This window comes from Poecilia reticulata, linkage group LG13 (assembly GCF_000633615.1).
Source record: "Poecilia reticulata strain Guanapo linkage group LG13, Guppy_female_1.0+MT, whole genome shotgun sequence".
Lineage (NCBI taxonomy): Eukaryota > Metazoa > Chordata > Actinopteri > Cyprinodontiformes > Poeciliidae > Poecilia > Poecilia reticulata.
In genome coordinates, this window is record NC_024343.1 from 24206577 (window position 1) to 24228900 (window position 22324).

Genomic DNA, 22324 nt, shown 5'->3' on the forward strand with positions numbered 1-22324 from the left:
AATCAGTGAGCCTGGCCAGCCCCGGCGCCCAACCAAAAAGATTCAGAAGATCATCAATGCAACTAGAGCCTTCATCTTCACCAACCTGCTGCTGGTTGGCTTCGGGGTCACATGCATCATACCAAACCTCCCGCTTCAGGTGTGAAAGTGTGTGTGTGTGTGTGTGTGTGTGTGTGTGTGTGTGTGTGTGTGTGTGTGTGTGTTGCTGCTCTGCAGTGTTGTAGATATTTGGGGATTCACATTTCCAAACATGTGCCTCTGTTGCTCCACCGAGGGGTAACACTGCAGATGCAGGCAGCTCTCTCAACCCTAGCTGCAAAAGCACTGAAGCAAAATGTTTCTTGGTATTTTACTGACACCTACTGGACAAAATTAATATTACTACTTATTTATCCATTTGGTTCTGAATGGCCTTTATCAAAGATGAAAGCCAGCTGGTGCTAAATATAGACCTACTGTGCTGTAAAACGATTTCTAAAGGACAACATGTCTGTTTTCTCTTTTCTTTACAGATTCTGTCCTTCGTCCTGCACACAATAGTGAGAGGCTTCATCCACTCTGCTGTCGGAGGCTTGTATGCTGCTGTGTAAGTGTGGGGCATGTTTAAAAGATGATTGCAGCAATAAAGGGGCTACAAAGGTTTAGGAAAAGCATTCATTCCTCTAAAACCTTTTATATTTTTGGAATTTTATGAGATGGACCAACTCAAATCATCATTTCAGTCCAGACATGCTCACATTGTAACAATCACCTTTGCAAAGAACCCTTTGACACATTCTGTTTATCCTCTACAGGTACCCGTCCTCTCAGTTTGGCAGCCTGACAGGCATGCAGTCCCTGATCAGCGCTCTGTTCGCTCTGCTGCAGCAGCCTCTCTTCATGGCCATGGTGGGACCCCTGGAGGGAGACCCTCTATGGGTAAGACACACACACTGTGACACCAGCATGACGGAGTATAGTTCCATTTTCTGCATTACCGTTTATCACTGTGTCTATCTGGTGCTCAGGTGAACGTGGGCCTGTTGGTGCTGAGCATGCTGGGATTCTGCCTGCCCTTCTACCTCCTGTGCCACAGCCGCCACCTCCAGCGCCTGCGAGACGAGCGCAACGACGACCCCAAGGTCTACATTAAGATGAATAACGGCAGCGCGCCGGAGGCCAGCGTGTAGAAAGATGAAGACATTTTTGTTTTTTAGAAATAAACAAGCTAAGGCACAGAGAGGAGGAGGAACGAGTGGTGAACCTGTACACGGACACATATATTGAACTGTTGATTCTGCACGTGTGAACACTGTGATGACTAGTTTCACCTTCTGTGATGCTCTGTGAAAAAGCCAACACAAACTCAAACACTGCGGGGAGATGACAATTCCTCCGATCATGATCCAAAACTGACTAAAAAGGGAGAGAAAAGACGGTTCACTTCTCCCCTAATCACTCCTCCTTCTCACTCCTGCCATTCTGTATTCAGAAGCACAGAAAATGGCAGCTGACTGCAATCAAGAATGTGGATCTGAATTTAACCAGCAGGGGGCAGTGGTGCTGCATTCCTGCTCACTTACTCGGCTTTTTTTGTGTTCACACACACAAAAAAATTTGAGCAGCATCCTCTGCGCTGCCATCTCCACTTCCTCCTGTTGGACTCAGCAGAAACCCACAATGCAACAGTTTGAGATCAGTGCACAACACACTGATAAGTCACTGAGGAAACACAGCAGCTCCTGTGTTTGTGTTATATTGTTGGTGCATGATCCCAGTGATAGTGCTGATCCTTTGCTTATGTTTTACTCAGCCTTCTGAGCAGGAAAACAGATCTACACACAGCTTGTTGTTTGACAAACCTGCCAGATCTTGTGTTAGTTTAGATAAGGGTCTCTGTGTGACGTTCAATCATGACCCAGTAATATGAAGGAATGTTTAGAGCAGATAGACGGCACATTTTTTTAAAAAACATCAGAGTAGTGTCCATACACGAGGAAATTATAGTATTTGTTCATCTCAGCAATAAGTATTTCAGTGTGGACGCTGGACATTCATCCAAATATATGTGTTCATTTCACCAAGTCTATTCCTGCACTGTGGACGGTGCTAGTTAGAATACCAGAAATGTGTTTGTGTTTCACGGTGCAGCTGAGGTGGTCATACTGCAAACAAACAAATCAAATATCCAATTTTTTTCCTACATAGGTCGATTTCCAAAGAGTTAGCTTAGCTGCAGTTTCATGTAGCGTTTGCTTTCTGCTTCGTATGCATTTCATGGTGATTTCACAACGTAAAACCTGATGTACAGAACCATCAGCAGCAGCTCAGGGAAGCTTGACTCCTTGTCATACACCTGGGAACAGCAATTTGCTTGATGGTAACTAGACATGGGCTGGAATGAGATTCTCATAGTGTGGTAACCTAACACAATTTCACAGTATTTGCACAAATATTTAGCACAAAACTGTATTACATGGCCAAAATTATGTTAAATACAGAACCACAACATTTAGTTTTTATGTGAGGATATTATAATATTGTTTTCTCTTTCTGCTCTTAAAAGACAAGTATAAGAGCTGATAATAGCTGGTTAGTGCAGCTATCAGCTCTGGTAGCTAGCCTGCAGTCTGCTTCTGCACACTCGTAGCTCTCCAACTAAAACAGCGTTACCTTAATAAGAACGATGGGTGGTACTTCTTTGAGTGTCTTCTCATTACAAGTACTTAAACATTGTAAATTACTTTTACTGTTTTAAAAGAGTTGTCTTGTAATGGCAACAGGCCTCTGCCTAACGGAGAAAACCATAATGATTTATTGTTCTCAGAGGGAAAAAAAAGCAAATTCAAATGCAAACGAGAGACTCTTTGTCTTTTAGAGAGACAATTAAAACGGAAACATGATGTGCTGAATATTATTCAGTCTGCCGACTGTAGATGCCACACAGTGAAGCTTGTCATAAGGTGAATCCAGGCAGGATGACCCCCTTTCCTTCCATCTGTAAAACTGTCTGATAATTATTTTCAGCTGCCCCTCTCTGCAAATGTAAATCGTTTATAGGTGGCCGAACTGAGAGATGACACTCTGCTGCCTTCACGTATTCCCAGCGACAGACTTTCAGTGAGGATTAAAAAAAAAAGCACATAATGCACTTTAAAACGTCTAAAATGGACCTTATTTGCATATTCCTGCACAGCTTGTTGTTGCTGTTTCTAACACACGACTCCTTAATGGTGGTGCACAGTGGAAAGAATGTAGACCCAGGGCTTTTGGATGTAGATTTGTTCATGCTGTGGAAGCTAAAAGATGTTTTTTTTATTATCAGAAAAAAAAGAGGCGTTGCTTCACATTTTGGCCTTTATTCACACAGAAGGTGCAGCAGAGTCTTGTTTCTCAGTTCACAATCCATTCCTTTTAGACAGAATGTACTCATATTTTACTAGAAAAATTGCAGTTATTTAAAGAAATCAGACATTTTAAATTGAAATACACAATTTGTCCCTCACTCGGATTTAATTTTGGTAACATTTTCTCTCCTTCCGTAAATAATTTGGGGTTGTTATGAAAAAGAAGCTCAGAGGCAGGAATTTGGGTTAAAGTGTTCCGTTTCTGAGTTCCTGGTATTATATCAGCAGTATTTACAGGAAAGTGGTCTAGCATTGCTAACCAATGTGAGACCTGAGCCTGTACTGAACAAGCAATGAGAAAATGGGAACGAAGTCACTGACTTCCTTGGGTTACTCGCCTCGTCCCACCGAATCCTGAGCCCCAAAGCGATTTTGTGCATTCTTGCTCATTTCAATGGATTGTTTTGTTTCCTGGTGATGAATTTTGGGTGTTAGCTTTTAATAGTCATGTAGGTGTGATGCGTAAAAGTGGGAATATAAGGGGGAAAAAAAAGATGTACCTTTTTTTTTTTTTTTTTTTTTTTTTCTCCACTTGTCATTTTGTATTTTTTCCTATCATGTCTAACTGTTTTTACTTTTTTCCATTCTGAGTTTACAGGATTGTGCATTTCCATGATATTTTACCTTGTATGACTTTTTTTTTTTGGTCTTTTCCACAGTATAACTATTGTCAGTGACTTTTAAAAATATGTTCTTTCAACTGAAAGGAAAAAAAAAAAGTTTGAATATATGAAATAAACAATCATTTGTATATTTGTCTCCTGTTTTTAATGGTACAAAAACAGGAGTGTTTGAGCGTTTTTCTAAATCCTTTTCAAGTGATTTAGAAAAGGAGAGACGATACCTTTCTAAATCACTAGGTGTCAGACTTCCATATTAAAGGTAATATTTAGACAGCATTGTTATGTATGTACAGCTGGGTTGCAAAACAAAATTGTGGAATTGACCCCAAATTCTTTTTTATTAAAATCTTTTTAAAACTATTTGTTCAATGTATAAAGTTAAGTGATGACTTTGACACAACTAAAACTAAAACCTTTTTTCCAGGTCAACCAGAGGAAAAAATACCTGAACCATTTAGTGTTAAAAAATTAATTGCTTGTAATTTGCATTTATGAAACAAATGTTGGCTCCAGTCTTGGTCTGCAAATGCTTTTGTTGGTAGAAGCAATTGCTTGCGAACCTTAATGAGTTGGAACATCTGGCAAGTTTTCTTGGAAAATTGGCTCTCGGCAAGAGAACAGTTGGTTGAAACAACGGAAAAGTCTTTCCAGGAGTTCTGCATAACAGTCGTTTCCAGGATGTTTGTCTAAAATTTTGATAAAGAACAAGCACAATTGGAAGATTGTAAAAGACTAACTTCTGAGGAAGCGATTTGGTAGGAAACAAGACAAAGAACAGAAATATGTGTCAGTGTTTGAGAACTAAGAAATAAAATGCTTTGCATAAGCATTCATACACATCCTTCTGAAATATTTATAACACTCTTGGGAAAATGGCAATTAAAAACGGATACTATAATCCAATGCGACATGCTGATGGTGTGAGTGAAACTGCAAACCAAAACAAAAATACCAAGGAAAATAAATGAATGATTAAAGACAATGAAATGGCCTGAATAATTTGATAAAAGATAAGTATAATAAAAAACATGAATAGTAGAGATGCACATTGTGATTTATTACTTAAAAAAGTAAACACAACTGTGTCTTATAAATTTGTACTTAATTCATTAGTTCTCTGGTGTAGAAATGAATGAATGAATGTTGGATTTGTTCGTTTAAAACTGCTGAATCAGCAATGCACGGATGTAAACAATTTTCCATTATCTGCTTTATGAGCTGTTTTTCCCCATTTGTGATATTTATAGCTACTCTTGTTTTCCAGTTCAAGGAAATGTACATTTGGTAATAGCTACAACTGTGAGAAGGTGAAAAACATGATTTATCTTATTATTGTTGTATCTCCTATAGACGACAAAGACGTGGTGATAAAGGGATGAGGCAGCTCAGTAGAGAACATGCGGTTGTGTGTTTCCAGAAGCACGTAGAGGTACATGTCTAGGATATGGTCTGAACACGATGTGCAGATCTCAGAATGAGTGATACTCATTTTAAACATAGTAAGAAATGTAAAGTCACTCAGTCAAGCACACAGTCAGTATGAATGATTTCTAGATGACTTGTTTTCTGTGCTAAATGGCACTGCATATGTTCAAGTTTGACAGGGTGTCCTTTTTTGGAAGGCAATAAAGGAAAATTGTTTAGCTATAAATATCAACATTTAAAACAACACAAGACTGATCTCTTATTGTCATGATTTTTACTTGTAAGTAAAATCTAAACCTCACTGCTTGGTCTCTGTGATGCTGTTTGTTCTCTAATAAACCTGAGACCCAATTTCACCAAACAGAACTTTATCAAATGTATTTTATGAGTAAATGAATGTTACTCAGTTCGTTTTTACCTTATTTATGTATTTAAATAAAATGTTTAATAGACAAAACATAGCTACTGTAATTCCAATAAACTAAAACAAGATTCAGATAGAACTCATAAGGGACAACAATAACAGACTTAACTCTTTTAAACACAGTTGAATTTTCATTATTTCTTTGTCTATTTCATTTAAGGACTGGTGGCTATGAACATGGATGTTCTGCTTCTGTTTAAACTAAATTGAGGCAAGAGAGGTTTGAACTTTTGGGTCTGAGGTTTAGGATGCTTATCTATGCGTTTGTTAGTGTATGTGCGCGTGAGTGCGTTCTCCTGAGTGTGTGTGTGAGGGTGGGTGTGTGAGTGTGTGTGTGTGTGTGTGTGTGTGTGTGTGTGTGTGTGTGTGTGTGTGTGTGTGTGTGTGAAGAGGAGGAGGGAGTATTCCGAGAGGTCTGGCCGCTCTGGGCTGCCCATGTCGCCCATATCAGAAACACCGCCACTGCATACTGGGCCTATCAATGGGCACTTACCTGGTTTGTCAATTTCACATCATTTCAGGGGTGGATATAAAAACAAAGAGTAATTTTATGGTAACATGCAGTATGAAACTACATTTTATTTGTGCGGTGCATACATTTGGATCGTATTTAAACCAGTAGCGAAACGTTTGGCTCGAGAAAAACTGGTAAAGCTGGTTGATTATTTTCCGACAGAACCTGAACGCAACTGGTAGTTACCTGAGACTAGGTGGGGACTCCTCCTCGGCCGCGCCCCTTCTACACACACGGCATCTAACAGGAAGAAAAGTCCCTTCAAAGCAGTGAATGAACAGTTCGGTTCGGCTCATTCCACACTCGGACACGGACGTTTGGACGGACGCACAGCCACCATGCTGATTAAAGAGTTGTAAGTACGCTTTGACTTCAAGTCACTGCTTTGTTTCCATTTCACTTCGACGACTTGAAAAGTTTGAACTAAAATAAAATCTATTGAACTGCTACAAAATTGTTAATTAGACCTTAAAAACGAAAAGTGAATGTTTCGTACTGTATGACTCACTTTTATTTGTTTTTTTTTTCTCAAAAGCGGCGTCTTTTCACATATTTTAGTATCTAATCCCGGAGTTGTTATACGCGAAACTTCATTTAGATTTCTTCCTGTTTCTCTCAATTTTTTTGGTTTAGCAAACATGCAAGGAAGAATATTTAGAAATAAGTACGGTTGAACGCCTATGTGAGTATATGAAACTTCGGCTTAAACAGGTTTACTAAATTGCACCTGAAACAGCGGCATAATAGAGTTAAGTGTTGAAATTGGGCTTCAGAGCGGTTTAATGGACAGGAAGACGGAGGCTAACGGAGCAGTGAGGTATTCCCTCGCTCCATTTCCTTTCCTGAAACCATTATCCCACGCTAAAAAGAAGTATTATTTAATAAAATGTAGGATTGTATGAAATGAAACATACCGGCAAGTTTACAAAAGGACGTTGTTGCTGCATTTCTTTTAAAACCTTCCTTACAAGACAAGTGTTTGGGCTTATGAGCTCCTATAGTTTATCACTTCTTTGTCATATGCACATCACTGCTGGGACGACATCCAGCTCTGACTGTCATCTGACCACGGTGCAAAGTACATTACCAGGCTCAGCCATGTTAATTACAATCCTTAATAAAGCTGGATGTGCCTTTAGGTCATATTAGTGCTTGTAGAACATGAAACCATTTGAATTGTTTGTTTTCTTCTTTTGAATCCGAACATCTGATCTTAATTTTAGCCCAGTAGGCAACAGGTTGATGAGGCCTTAAAAGCTCCTCTTCCACTCTGATCTGTCTTATGAAATATTCAAGCTCCGCTAGACTGACAACAGTTGGTCATTAATTCTCTATTGTATAGGAGGACAAAGAATGCATACAGGCACTCAAAGGCAAAGTTTCCACTAAAAACTCCAGACTTGTTTGTTCGCTTTATGGGACACGTCTTGATTGCAGCTTCATAATTTCATCTTCCTGCTCGTTTAGTTCCTGTGATAGTAGAGACTCCAGCAGAAGATCACATGCTTTGCTACTTCCCGGTGTACATTGTGTATTGCATAAGTGCACTTTTTTCATAGACGTTCTGATTGTGCAGTGTGCAAACAGGAAAAATAAACATATGTTTGTATTTTTTCTTTATAACTGTGTGATCCATGGGGTGAGGCCTTGGTTTCACCTGTTATTGACCTCAAGGTTTACTTGCCTGTGCCTGACGAACCTTATCTCACTGAGTCCTACTCTATATTTCAGCTCACGTGTAGTGGAAGTTAGATGAGTTGTGTGTTGAAGTAAAAGCCATAAATGCAAGTGTTTCCTCATCTCTGAGCGGACCATGAAGGGCATCCTTTCACTATGGATCAAAGATACTATCCAGGAGTGTTTAATACTATTAGTGTTTTTTTTTTCTTTCCAGAAAAAGGAGTATATATTGTAGTTAGTTTTGCAATGAAACTCAGCTTAAATCTGAAAGTGACTCTTCCAGGCTTTGCCTTTACTGCACCTTCTTGGGAACTTTTAATTATCCTGGGTAAATATTAGTATTTGCAGATTATACTGTTCCTATAAACCCCACAGTATTATGTAATCACTGTTTGACTGAAAAGAGGAAAAGCTTTATAATTTCTCCTTGTACAGATATGATGCCTCAGCAGTAAATCTATAACTAGTGTGTTTTCATCACTTCCTGCTGATGTGTGTACTCTAATGAATTATGTTTGCTTTTCCTCTCTCTCTCTCTTACAGCCAGATTGTCCTGCCCATCTCAGTCGAGGAGGTACTCATTTATTTACTTTCAATCGTATCAATAAAAATACAAGATTGACCTCAACAGAGTGTACATGTTTTATATTTAGATATGTGTTGGATTCCCGCTGTCTTTTATCTGCAGAATGTTTTGTTTTTGTCACTTACAGTGACAGTCAGAGATGCAGCTATCAGAATTTTGTGCCTAATTTTTTTATTGGCAGCTTTCCTAAGATGTAGGAATTTTTGCTCATTCTGATTTTGAAAATATGTTTTCTAGCTTTCCTGCCTAAGCAGATGGTGATTATTTATGAGCAAAGATGGCTTCACGCCACTGTGCGTCACGGCAGCGAATGCCGGTGACTGACTTATTTCAGTTTGTGATTCTGACCCTGCTGCCTCTTCAAGATGATTCATGTTGGAGAACAATGGCCACCGCTCTTGAAGATTGTGTTTGTGTGTGTTTGGTCGGGGTTAATTTACCGTAATGGTGGTTTTTCCTGAATATTCAGGTGAGCAGGTTCTGTTTCTTCACCTCTCCCTGCACTGTTAGATGAGTCCCTCCCTTTTCATTCATTGTGCATTTTAAACCAAATGTCATATACAACGTCTTTCCCTAGTGTGCCACACAGAGCAGAAGCCAGACCGGCTTTTCCTCCCCTCAGTGTGGAAAGTTGGTTCACCTGATAGTTGAGCAACAGGGATGTTTACGCCATCTTGACTTGGATCACATTGGATATAATTTAGGGATGACATGTGCAATCCTAATGCTTACCGTGGATTTGCAGTTTCAACATTCAAAATAATCTAATTCAAACGGATGGCTGTTGTTACTTGTTTTATATTTTGACAGAGTGGAGGTGGAATAATAAGAGTTTACTTCCCAAAGTTGGATCAGCCAGTCTAGTGGCCAACCTGGTTCCTATTACACTATGCTTGGGTCAGATGAATGTATCCCTCTGACACAAGAGCTAGGCTTCCCATCTAGCGCTAAACAGTTAAAAAAAGTGGAACCCTTCGTTTAGATCAGGTTTCATGAAGTTTTCATCTGGTGAGTTACAGATTAATAATGCATGCCAACACATCAAGGGTGTCTACAGTCAGAGAAACGCAGAGCTCAGTTCTGGCCTTGGCTTGCATGATTGTGTTTTTATGGCCAGTGATTTAGATCAAAATAATATATTATTCTTTCGAAATTACTGACTAACCTTCTATTTAAAATACTCCCAATTTTGAGTCAGTTGAATCTATCAGATTATCAGGTTTTAAACAAGATAAATGGAAATGATCAGCTGAATGACTGAATGAAAAGGGTCAATATATTGTAGATTAGATAATTGCAAGAAATCAGAGTCTAAAAATGCTACTTGTGTGTCCAGTTTGTTGTCAAAATATGGACATTCTGGATCACAAGTCATAGAAAGGAATCAGCTGTTTATGTTTGAATGTTTACATAAAACATTAGTATCACGTTCTGGCCTTCGGTTTGAGAAGTTGATGCCGCTCCATCATGCAGCTCGGCTGAATGAACATATCAAATGTTTGAAAACAACAGTATAATTTGCATTTTGCACCCTACATCTGACTCAGTTTTTTTATTATTATTCTGCTGATCTGGGATCGCCTTTGTTTTTTGTTTTTTTTAATCACCTACTGGCTCTGCTTAAGAATGACAACCAGCACACTCTTCCGGATTATAGTATTCTAAGTGGACATTATTAGTTAATCGATTGGAACTCATTTTAATCTTATGAACAATTGCAAGTTGATTGTTTGCATCCCTATTCCATGGTGAGGGAGAGGAACCAGGACACGCTGCAGGGAATCTGTTTCTCTGTTGGCTTGGGAACGCCTTTGGATTGCCCCAGAAGATCTGGTTCAAGTGGCTGTGAACTGATCCCAGATTAGATGGAGGTGATGGCTGGATGTCTAAAATCTGGAACAAATAACAACAAATTCTGACTTGGAAACCTCAGAGATCCAAAAATGCACATTTCCTAAATGAATTATCTTGAATCTGTGATGAATCCAATGAAAAAGAGGTTAAAACTGAAAGGCCTGACTAATTTTATTATTGCGACAAAAAAAAATAAATGAGACAAATTCTGAATGGCAGAATGTTTATTAAGCTCTGACTCAAAAAGGAGCTTGAAGTTTAGTTATTCTGAGGTTTATTTGTGTGACTCAGTCCATAGCAACCTTTTACTTTCGTCATTGTGGCTCTGGTTCAACTTTAAAACGCACACCATGACCCTGTCGGTCTGTAGCAGGCTGTCTTTTCCTTTGACCAGCCTGATAGACGCAGTTCTGTGCCTGAAGCTGTAGCAGTTGTTGTTTTTTGGTTGTTACTTTCTGATGACCGTTTGTTTCCTTCTGGGAGCTGCCTGCTCTTGTCTTTGATAAGTCAGACTGGTTCTACATGGCAGGTAACATTCCTGGTCACAAAGGAGAAGCCGAACATCCAGTGCTACCGAAACAAGTTGTTGGGCAGTTGAAGAGGGTTCAACCCTCTGAGTTGAAGAGGGTTTGTCTGAATCCAAAAACAAGATTATGGTTTTTTATGTGCGTGGTTGGGCTGCTTGAGGCACCAGATGTGGCATTTCCTCTTCAACTGTAGCCCACTAGTAAGCACGCCTCATGATGACACAGCAGCTGCCCTGGTGGACCAGACGTCTCAGTGTTGCATAAAACAGCCGACAAACCTTTTTGTTTAGTCAGAGTGTGTGACAAAGCCGACTACACCCAAGGAGCAAGTCACTGTTTCCAGTGCCACAGCAGTTCTGCCTGACTTGGGAGGAAGAGGAAGAAAGCCAAGTTTGAGAGAAGGTCACTCAGCTGCTTTTCCTCTGAAAAAGCATTAAATTGGTAGTGGTTGGAAAACTGTTTATGATTGGTCATTGCCGCTCTTTATAAACTTCTCTTTCATAGCTCTCCTGCCATTCAGAGCACTTTTTGAAATATTTTCTACCTTATTATTTGTGTTGACTTCTTCTAGAAGTGCTTTACATAGTCATCACATGTTCTTCTGAGAGTTAAACAGATGTAAATCTCTGCCTACATCTGAGTCATGTTGGTACACATTCAAAGCAACAGCTTGGAGAGATCCTTAACTTTAGCATGTAGCATCCTAGTTAAACGCTAACTTTGTAGCCTTGGCTGTCCAGCATGTGGGGATAATTAGTACCTCACTGCTAGATGATTATGTTTTGATGACTCCGTTCATGAAGAAAATTAGATTTAAGTGTGTTATGAATTTGAACTCCAAAGATAATCTTGCAAATCACCCTAAACAAATCATTCTAACTGGTAGGAGATGTTAGGAGGAAAATCTATCGGAGACTGAGAGACTTGAGGCCAAGGCAGATCTTCACCTTCCACAATCAGAACAAACCTGTGTGTAATTTTAATTTCAGTATAAATTCAGACGTTCTGTGAAGGTCTCAGAGGTTTTTTAGTTAACAAACACGGGCTGCAGCTAATGATTAATTTAGTAATACATTAATCTATTGATTAGTTTAATGATTCATCAGGTTAAAAAAAATTCTCATTCAGATTTTTCATTTAGCCACTTAAGCCTTTTTATACAATATTAGAAATGCATAAAAAATGCCTTTAAAGTAACTAAATCAAAATTTTATTTCCTAAAATAGAGATTTCCTTTACTATATGCTTCATCATGAAATTTTTTTAGCTGCAAATGCAGCAAAAAAATCCAAATGCAACTAAAAGATACTTCTAGCATCAATATGTGAAAAACTCAGCCCTTTCTGCTTGACTTTTTTTTTTTTTATTATTAATTTTTTTTTTACATAATTTGAAATGGGTTAAACTAAAACTTCAACTTGAGGATTTCTGGGTAGAAAATATTCTCAAAGGTTTTTTTTTTTTTTTTCTTCAATGTAAAACCTTTTTTTTCTGCACAGTTTACTACTCTGACATTGTTCTTTCAACAAATGGCCTTTTTTTAGGGTGTTTACTCCCGTTAATGATTGTTGGATTACTTAATTAGTTATAGTTATGTCAACAATCAAGCTCTGTTTAATCTGTTGCCTGAAAATAAAGCGTGACACATCTGCAAACCTACCAAGACTTGGCCGTTTGTCTCAGTGTACCCCTCGGCAAAGATGGCATAAATAAGCAGCTAAGACGTTGGTTGTGGCTCTTGTGGAGCCACAGCTCAGGTGGGAGAATCTGTTGAAGGTCAACTGTTTAGTCATGCACTACACAAACATAAAGGAAATGACTAAAGAAGTCATGTTCTTGGCAGTTTGTTACAAGCCAAGTGACACAGCAAACGTGTTGCAGAATACTGTGGCATGAACACATAATCTCCAATGTGAAACAAAGTGCTGGCAGCATTATGGTGTGGGGATGCCTTTCTTCAGCATCAGAGTTGGTGGAGCTAAATACTGGAGTTGGGTTCAACTTTCAGCAGGATGACGACTCTTAAGCATACTGCCAGAGTAGCTAGGGAAGGTTTATAAAGGCCCAGTCAAAGTCCAGACCTAAATCCACTTAAAAATAAATCTGTGGTAAAACTTGAATATGTCTGTTTTCAGACACAATCCATCCAGTTTTACATCGGTATCAGCTGATATTGACAACTGATTTTAATTTCCATCATATTGCCGTTTGTTTACGTGTTTCTGAAGGGACCTTGTGGTATTTGCTTGATCATATAACAGTGATGGTGAGGCAGTGCAGGATGGTAGGAGTGTTTAACTGAAGCAGAAAAGCAATGTCAGTGGTGTAGTTGATTTTACAGTTTTGAAAGTGTAGGGAAATATATAGAACATATTAGTAAATATTGGTTATCGACCATAGCACCAGTTTGACCAAAAAATGTTTTTTATATTGGTGCATCACTAGTGGTGAAGGACCCCAAAGACTTGCAGCTGTAATTGCATTGAAAGGCGGTTAGAAACGGAGGGCATATTGGAATAATGCATTCTACATTTTTTTTTATTTTTATTTCTTACTTGACAATTATGCTCTACTGTTTGTTTTTCTATCACAGGAAATCGAAATAGAGTACAAGGCTTCCCCCAGAAAACTTGCTAAGCCTGGTGGTTGGGCGCTGAGGCAGTCGTTCTTCCAGCGGCCCGTCGTGTTTTTGAGTTAGAAATGTTTAAAGCTGACAGGAAATTTGAAAATATCACTTGATAATTATGTGTTATTGGAAGATTAATACCTGAACACCAACTATAACGTCTTAAAAAACGCAAACAGTAAAAAAAAAAAACTTAAAAAACTAAGCAATGCTTAGCCTGGTGGGGGCACAAATAAAGCCTAGTGGCCCGCCAGGCTTAGAATGCACTGGAGGAAACCCTGGAGCACTTTGACATTTATGGTTGTAATGTGAAAATATTAAATAGGAATTATTTCTTTGATCTTTTGTGTTATTATTCTAATAAAGAAAATGAAACAATATTTACTTATAAGTGGTTCAAGACTGTGTCCCTAGGGAGGCCCTGTGGGGGGTTCTCCGGGAGTATGGGGTACCGGGCCCTTTGATACGGGCTGTCAGGTCCCTGTATGACCGGTGTCAGAGTCTGGTCCGCATTGCCGGCAGTAAGTCGGGCTCGTTTCTGGTGAGAGTTGGACTCCTCCAAGGCTGCCCTTTGTCACCGATTCTGTTAWTTTCATGGACAGAATTTCTAGGCGCAGCCAAGGTGTTGAGGGGATCCATTTTGGTGGTCTTAGGATCGCATCTCTGCTTTTTGCAGATGATGTGGCTTCATCAGATCGTGATCTGCAGCTCTCACTGGAGCGGTTCGCATCCGAGTGTGAAGCGGCCGGGATGAGGCTCAGTGCCTCCAAATCAGTGGCCATGGTCTTGAGCTGGAAAAGGGTAGAGTGCCTTCTCCGGGTCAGGGGGGTCGTCCTGCCTCAAGTGGAGAAGTTTAAGTATCTGGGGATCTTGCTCACGAATGAGGGAAGAAGAGAGCGGGAGATCGACAGGCGGATTGGGGCAGCGTCTGCCGTAAAGGGTGTTCTGGGCATGTCCCACCGGGAGGAGGCCTCGGGGAAGACCCAGGACACGCTGGAGGGATTACGCCTCTCGGCTGGCCTGGGAACGCCTTGGGGTTCCCCCAGAGGAGCTGGAAGAAGTGGCTGGGGAGAGGGAAGTCTGGGCCTCCCTTCTGAAGCTGCTGCCCCCGCGACCTGACCCCAGATAAGCGGCAGAAAATGGATGGATGGATGGTTCAAGACTTGCACTTACGAAAGTTTAAAAAAGGGCTGTCACTAAAAAATATTGTATTCAAAACTGAGCAAGCTTTTTTTTTTTAAAAATGGATTTCTTGGTTCTTTTCAGTACCAAGTGGGGCAGCTGTACGCAGTAGCAGAAGCCAGCAAAAATGAGACGGGAGGAGGAGAAGGTGTGGAGGTTCTCGTCAACGAGCCATACGAGGAGAATGGAGAGAAGGGGCAATACACCCATAAGGTCTACCACCTGCAGAGGTAGGTGACTTTTAGCTAGCCAAACCCTTCATGCATGTCACAATCCTCTTACTTTGACGTTCCTTCATGTCAAAGTTGCCATTATTGTTGTTAATTATGGTTGAACTTTGCAAAACCTTAAATTAATTTCTACTAGTATGTCTGTATACATGTTACATATAGAGTGGGGTTTGTTCGATTTATACAGCAGAAAATGTATGACAGAGGAATATTTTTCAAGAAAAAGTCACTTTGCACGTTTGTCTCTGCAGCAAAGTGCCGCCGTTCGTCCGCATGATCGCTCCAAAAGGTTCTCTTGAGGTCCACGAGAAGGCCTGGAATGCATATCCCTACTGCCGTACAAGTAAGTCACACTGCAGTGCACACATACAGCAACATGTGACACACTGAACCCTGAACATGGGTGATCAGCTCCTTTTCAGTTGAAACCTCGTTTCCCTGAGATTTAGATAAACCTCAGTGCAAAAAAGTATGGTTATATTGAAATCTCCTGATTATAATTACATCTTTTAAAAATTTTTTTCTTTCTCATAATTCTTCCACCACCGTCCACTGCTTCTTCTGAAACAGTCCTTACAGTAAGTATTTGTGAATCATACTTAAGTTGGACACACTAATATTCCATGTTCACTGACCATTCTGTCCTGTAACTACAGAACACCTATATGAAGGACAAGTTCATGATCAAGATTGAGACGTGGCACAAGCCTGATATGGGGGAGCAAGTGAACGTAAGTCACAATGTCCACCACTACTATTAGATTTAAGTTTTAACTTGCAGAGAACATTTCAGGAAAAAGCCTGACTGTGTAAAGGGGAAATATGTTTGTCTGAAGCCCAAAACCTTTATGCCAATAGTTTCTGCAGTAATCCCACTGGAGACTAAATTACACACAAGTGAGCTCACAGTTCAAGTCCAGGAAGACCAGGAGGAATGTGTGAGACTGTGGATTTAGGCCACAGTCATTATCATTTTAACAATTAATGTGACTGTTTAAGATGGGTTATGATGGGACTTTTATGATCTTGTCAGTAAAATTAATGAACAGAAAAAGAAAAGTGTACCACAATCTTTGATACAGACCCAAGAAAGTACTCGCTAAACTTTTTAGTTGGAAGCGCTAGGGCAGGGGTGTCAAACTCATTTTCATTTTGGGCCATATCAAAAATCTGAATGTTCTTAAAGGGCTGGCTGTGCCAGAATATATTGAAAAAACTAAATGAACTGTTAAAATATCAATAAATAGTGGTTCCTCCAGGATTTTGTGATCGTTTTAGTGTTTTTTGCAATCTAAATTGCAGGTTTGCGGTGCCAATTTAGACATTTTTGTAACGATTTTTTATGATATTTGTGCTAGTGTATGATGTTAAATATGACTTTTTATTGCAGACTATAACTTGACATCAAGTAAGGCAGAGGCAGCAGTCACTCAAACTCAATGTTTTAGACCAATCTTGAGAAAATTTGCAGTAAAATCAGAGAAAAATGTGGAGATTTGTTGATTTGTGTGTGTGTGTGTGAATTTTGCAGATTTGTGAAAAATAACTTATTGATATAATTTGTTGTGTAGAGGGCCACATAAGAAGCCATGGTGGGCCAGATGTGGCCCTCGGGCCTTGAGTTTGGCACCTGCACTAAGATAAGTTTAAAAGAATGGTAGTAAAATTACCCATTAAAGTTTACACAGACGGTTATGATTTTGAGGGAATTATTTCCACTGCCTTCTGCCTAAAGCGGTAAAATGAAATATTAAATAATCTTAGATTGACACACAACCCACAGATATTGTACTCTTCAGATTATGAACATTATCCTTCATTCAGAATTGAAGTCATCGTATGCCCATGTGTTCTGGGACTTATTAATGCGGCACTATAAAGCTTTGTGTTTGTGTTTATGTTCTAATGTGATGACACGAAAACTGCACGTATAACGCAGCAGTTCCACTGCAGTCGTTAATCAGGGTGCTAAAAACCACACAGGATGCTTGAGGTTTCTGATGTACAAACAGATCAGTGGTTTCCAAACTTCACTTTTCCCTGAATGATTAAAACACAAACAATCCTGCTACATGAGTTGGTTTTTGTGTTTTTATTGACCACCGGGTAGTAAATCGGCACATTAAAATGAACCAATAAGAAGTTGTGAATAAACATACCATGAAGATCTCTATGTGCAGAGCTGCATTTTACCTGCACGTCTGCTAAGCAGCATGTTTACCCAAGAAAAGATCCTGAATAGCTATCAGCTTGTTATATTAATTAGTTTATAAAGAGCTGAATTACAAAAAGGAATATAGTGTGAAATGACTACGGTTTTCTTTTTAGGGTTTTGTCGACTCTGGTAGTCTTTAGCAGTTGTCAGACAGGAAGGTGTCCTATGAGAGAGGGCGAAGACATTGGGTCAAGACTTGAACGTGTGAAGACTGCATGAGGACTAAGGCCTCCATACGTGGGTCGTGCTTTACCCCGACGCCACTGCCGTACCCTAGTGTGTGTCATTATTAGGGCTGCAGTTAACTATTATTTCAGTAATTAGTTATTCTGACAATTAATTGGATAAAAAATTGGCCCATCTACAGATTTTTCATTCCACTCTGATGGCTCTTTCCTCGTACATTTAGCTTACATATGAAGATTGTTTTAGAAGAAATTTAGCAGTAATTTTCAAAGTGAAAATCAGTGTGACCTTCAGCTGGATGTCCACATTTCCAAAAAAACGCATCACCTCGGTTGTTGCAATGAGCTCAGTGGGCTTCATATTCATTTATTGTCAAAGAAATATATTGAAGACAATTCAAGCAAAACAGAAAATCTTCCGAGTTATCCAGAAACCCATGGATTTCAACTACTTCTCTTCAGATTGCTCCCCCATTTGGCAAATGTGTCAGAGATTACCAATGCAAGAGCTAGAGTTCATGGGGCGCATCTGATTTGTAACTGGCTATTTCTGTTTTAATGCTGCCGCTTATTTGTGTCCTCTCTGTTCAATGAAACCATGAAAATGTCTGTACTACTACTCTGCAGGTACATAAAGTGGAGAAATGGGATGCAGTTGAAGTTGTTAAAATTGACATTGCAGATAACAGCTGCATCAATTCAAAGGTAAGAAAACATTTTAGAAAATGTAAACAAGCCCAGTTTTCAGCTCAGATTGTTCCCTGATTAATGCTTCTAAATTTAACCTTCAGAGGCCGTTTTTAGGACTTTACCTTTTTACAGAATGCAGTGAGAATAACTTGCTCGAGATTGTTGCTTTCAAATGTTTTTTATTCATTATCAGTCCTCATCATATTTAGCAAATGTTCAGACATTTTCTGAATTTTTACTACCTTAAAATTCTTACATGTCAGTTTTAGTTGTGTGTTTTCTTTTTAAATAATTTGCAGTGTTTAATATACAGTTTTTGTGTTGGTGTTATTTAATCCTTGGAGTGTCAAAAATCGGTAGCGATGTCAATTAGGATTATTTTATTGCTTATGTATAGTACTTGGTCTGTCAGTGTACTTTAGACATAAAAATGGACTCATAGAAATATGATTGATCAAAATATATTGTTTTTATGAAGCTAATTCTAAAGCGTACATGAGAGATATTTAGTCATATTTTTTGCAATTTTAACCCCTTAGACTCTACTTTTAGCTCTACTTTTATTCCCTGGTGCTGTAAATCTACCGTAAAAAATATTTTCACATTAAGAAATAAAACATGTATTTATGAAGAAATTCCAAAATATGGAAGTTATAAGGTCAGAAATCAAGTTAGAATGGAAAAAAAGAGGGGAAAAAGCATTTAGATTGGTAGTTAATGGCCTATAATAATGAAGGGACACAGATGGCACCATTTAGTTTGCCATCTGTGTGTTATATCTCCAACAGATTTGTTAGAGATGTGAAGAAAAGAATAATAAAAAAAGATTTCTGCTGAAAATGCATGTATCCAGATTTTATGGATGTTTTTCAATCTACTTGGATTTATGCAAAAATACAAATAATTATACAAATGGTGGAACCCAGGAAAGTTGAATGTCTTTGCTTACCATTCAGTAAAGGACTTATTACTTATTCCCTTGTCTCAATGCTATTTTACATGCTTCCTTGATTTTTACAGGACTACAAACAGGAAGAGGATCCTGCTATCTTTAAATCAGAGAAGACAGGAAGAGGCCCTCTTAAAAATGGGTGGCAGGTACAGGATATTATTTTATGATTAAAATACCTTAAAGGTTTTTTTTTTAATTTACTTATTTAATTTATCTTGTTAATTTTTGCTTTTTGTCTAAATCTGCAGACTGAGCTTGCCAACAACAAAGACTGTCCTCACATGTGTGCCTACAAGTTGGTCACTGTTGAATTCAAGTGGCTGGGACTACAAAACAAGATGGAGAGCTTTATTCATAAAGTAAAAGAAATGTTATAATTGTCATATTTTGATTTGTTGTAGAAATGGACTTTTGCTGTAAAGCTTGTTGACTTCTTTACCTCCATTTCAATTTCTGTCGTTTCCCACTTCTCCCACTGTGTCCAGGTGGAAAAGCGTTTGTTTACTCACTTCCACAGGCAGCTGTTCTGCTGGATTGACAAATGGATTGAGCTGTCGATGGACGACATACGGCGTATGGAGGAGGAGACGAAGAAGGAACTAGATGAGGTGAGTGAAATGTAGTCAAATTTGTTTGGATATCAGTAAAAATGTTGATGCATCTCTAGTTCCAGTTAATGTGAGCAAGACTTGGTACATTCCTTCATACAAAGGATATGACCAAATACAAATATTTTAAAAGCAGCTTCTTTGGACTGTGTGCTGTAAGAGTAAATTAAAGTATCATGTGGCAGATTTAATCTGTTTAAATCTGACTGTGCCCTTGGCTGCATGTACTGAATGGATCAAACAAAATCAATCCACCTTGAGAAATGCCTTTTTTAAAAGTCTAATGTTGGGGTTATGGTGACATCTAGTGATATGAGAATCAAACTGCAATCTCCACTTTCTCCTCCATACAGGTACATCTCAAAACTTAAAATACTAACCTAACTTATTAGTACTTTTTTTTTTAAACTCAATTCCAGGAAAGTGAAACTTATATTTAAATCCAGTACACATGAAATAAAATATTTTAAGCTTTTATTTCCTGTTATTTTTTGATTAATGTTGAATATTAGATTGAATATTAGATTTTACCCAAATTAAAGAAAAACGGTTTTAATGTATAAATGTTATGTGGTCTCACACTCATGTATTTGACAAATGTTCAGAAGGCTTATTGACCTCCTCCACAAAGAGAGTAAACTCCAAAATGTGATGGCTGAAGAAGCTGGTTGTTCAGGCTACTAGATCTGAGCATATTCATAATGAAATCAGTGGAGAGAAAAGGCTGCATCAACATGAGGGATCTGAAGTTGGTCTGAAAGAGAGAGGATTATCTGTATTTAATACTTTTAACTGTTTTCACCTTTAATCAGCTGTCATCTTGAGAGAATAGTCGAGCAAAATCCGTCCAATCCATAAGGTGGCTGATCATCTCCATGCCAAGCTGCATAGATGCAATAATTCATGCAGAAGGAGCCCCAACCAAGTACTGAGTGCATAGAAATTAACATGCTACCCCGAAGCCTCACATTTGTGCCTAAAACATCCTTTTTTTATGTTGATCTTATACTTTATTATAATTTCCCAAGACACTAAGTTTTTTTAAGATTATGACTTAAAATGATTATTTTAAGTCATAATCATTAAAATAACTAGAAATAAAGGCTTGAAATATTACTTTCTGTACTGAATCTGGACATTAGATGATTTTCACATACTGAAGTCTTTGACAAAGAATATTGAACTTTTCCTTTGTAGCAAATAAGTAATAATGTGATTAAAACACAACATAGTTCTTATGTTCCTATGATTCTACAGCATTTACTCAGTGGGAAGCATTTGTTCTACAGTGAATACATTTTTAACACTAGAAATAAATAAGTCTTCAAAATGTATAAGAAAAGTAAGTTGTAACTGTGCTCGCTTCTCACTACTATGTTTCGCTGTCAACAGATGAGGAAAAATGAGGAGGTCAAAGGAATGGGTGCCTCTGATGAGTGATGTCAAAGCTGTAAGTCGGAAATAATTTCATTATTAAATTAATGTTTCTCTAAACAGAATTAGTCTTATTTTTGTCTTCCGCTTTTCTACCCAGACACATGTGATACTGGAGGACCTGACCTTGTCCAGCAAGCTTGCTCTCCACTCACCAGGCTGACTGGAACTACAGTGGCTTCCTAGGCATAATCAAGAATACCTCCCCCTTACATCTTAATAAAGATTTGCTCTTAATAAGAGCTCATTATTGCAAAGCACTCGTGCATATTTATGTACTATTAAATTTGACTACGGCTGCTTTTAGTTTAGTTTTTTTATTTAAGATGCAAGTTAAAAGATCTACTTTTTGGATTAAATATTCTTGTTTATGCCTATTCCTAACAACTTTTAATACATACCGGTGTGGGTTCTCTGGGCATCAAGGATTTGTTAATCCTCTTGATTTTGTATTGTTTCTCTGATTTATTGTTTACTTTCCACAGTAAGGAAAACTTTTCTGTCAATGTTTGTAAGTGTTGCTTTTTTTGTACTGTAAGTAACTAGAGGAATCATGGATATTCTCCCTGTGATGTTTTCTACGGCACTGCTGTCATTTCCTAATTTTGTCCAAATTATCATTTGCTCCACTTTTTGTGCCTCCAATCATGCCATGGTTGACTGAGACAATAAAAACTTGAGGACAGATATTTTTTGACACATAAGGGTGTTTAATAATGACTGTTTCATGTTATGGTCTGACTTTCATGAGCTACCAGCACTTAATAATTAAGATCAGGGTTTGAGTGTTATGTCTCCAAGAAGCTGAACTGGTTAAAGATTTTTTTTAAAAAAACATTTTGTCATGATGAGTCTTGTCACATGACAATTGCAAATATTCTAGAGTTTTATGGGATTTGTGCATTGTATTAAAGACATTTTGCACTGGCAACATGTAGTTTGACATTGAGTTCTGGAAGAATCGGATTAAGAGGAGCAGACAGTCATTCCCTGCTTGCATGAAAAAAGTTGATTCAACATTAAAGTATATTTACAAGCACAATTACTGTAATGATCCAAATAAAGATGACTTTGACTCAGCTTATTTTTTTTTTCTATGAATGCAAAAATAGGCTTTTGCACATCATTTCCACAGTGGAACATTTAAGGATACCACATAAAATTTTTGCAGCTGCAAATTTAC

At 38.4% G+C, this 22324-nt stretch overlaps 2 protein-coding genes across 3 annotated transcripts in view; both read left to right on the forward strand.

The window, feature by feature from the left end:
- Positions 1-4137, forward strand: part of LOC103474899 (large neutral amino acids transporter small subunit 4) — a 28573-nt gene extending 24436 nt beyond the window's left edge. For both annotated transcript variants that reach the window (XM_017308340.1, XM_008426171.2), the window contains 4 exons: positions 7-139; positions 513-586; positions 795-918; positions 1008-4137. In XM_017308340.1, the coding sequence (XP_017163829.1) occupies positions 7-139; positions 513-586; positions 795-918; positions 1008-1169 (493 nt within the window). In that variant the 3' untranslated portion in view covers positions 1170-4137. The remainder of the gene's footprint in view (positions 1-6; positions 140-512; positions 587-794; positions 919-1007) is intronic.
- Positions 4138-6587: 2450 nt separating this feature from the next.
- On the forward strand, positions 6588-22221 carry LOC103474900 (phosphatidylinositol transfer protein alpha isoform). The gene is made up of 12 exons (XM_008426172.2): positions 6588-6727; positions 8596-8626; positions 14912-15057; positions 15309-15400; positions 15628-15635; positions 15714-15788; positions 18085-18162; positions 19168-19245; positions 19348-19458; positions 19585-19707; positions 21100-21157; positions 21242-22221. Exons 1-11 carry the CDS (start codon positions 6711-6713, stop codon positions 21145-21147), a joined length of 807 nt encoding a protein of 268 aa, XP_008424394.1. The 5' UTR covers positions 6588-6710; the 3' UTR covers positions 21148-21157; positions 21242-22221.
- Positions 22222-22324: the final 103 nt, after the last annotated feature.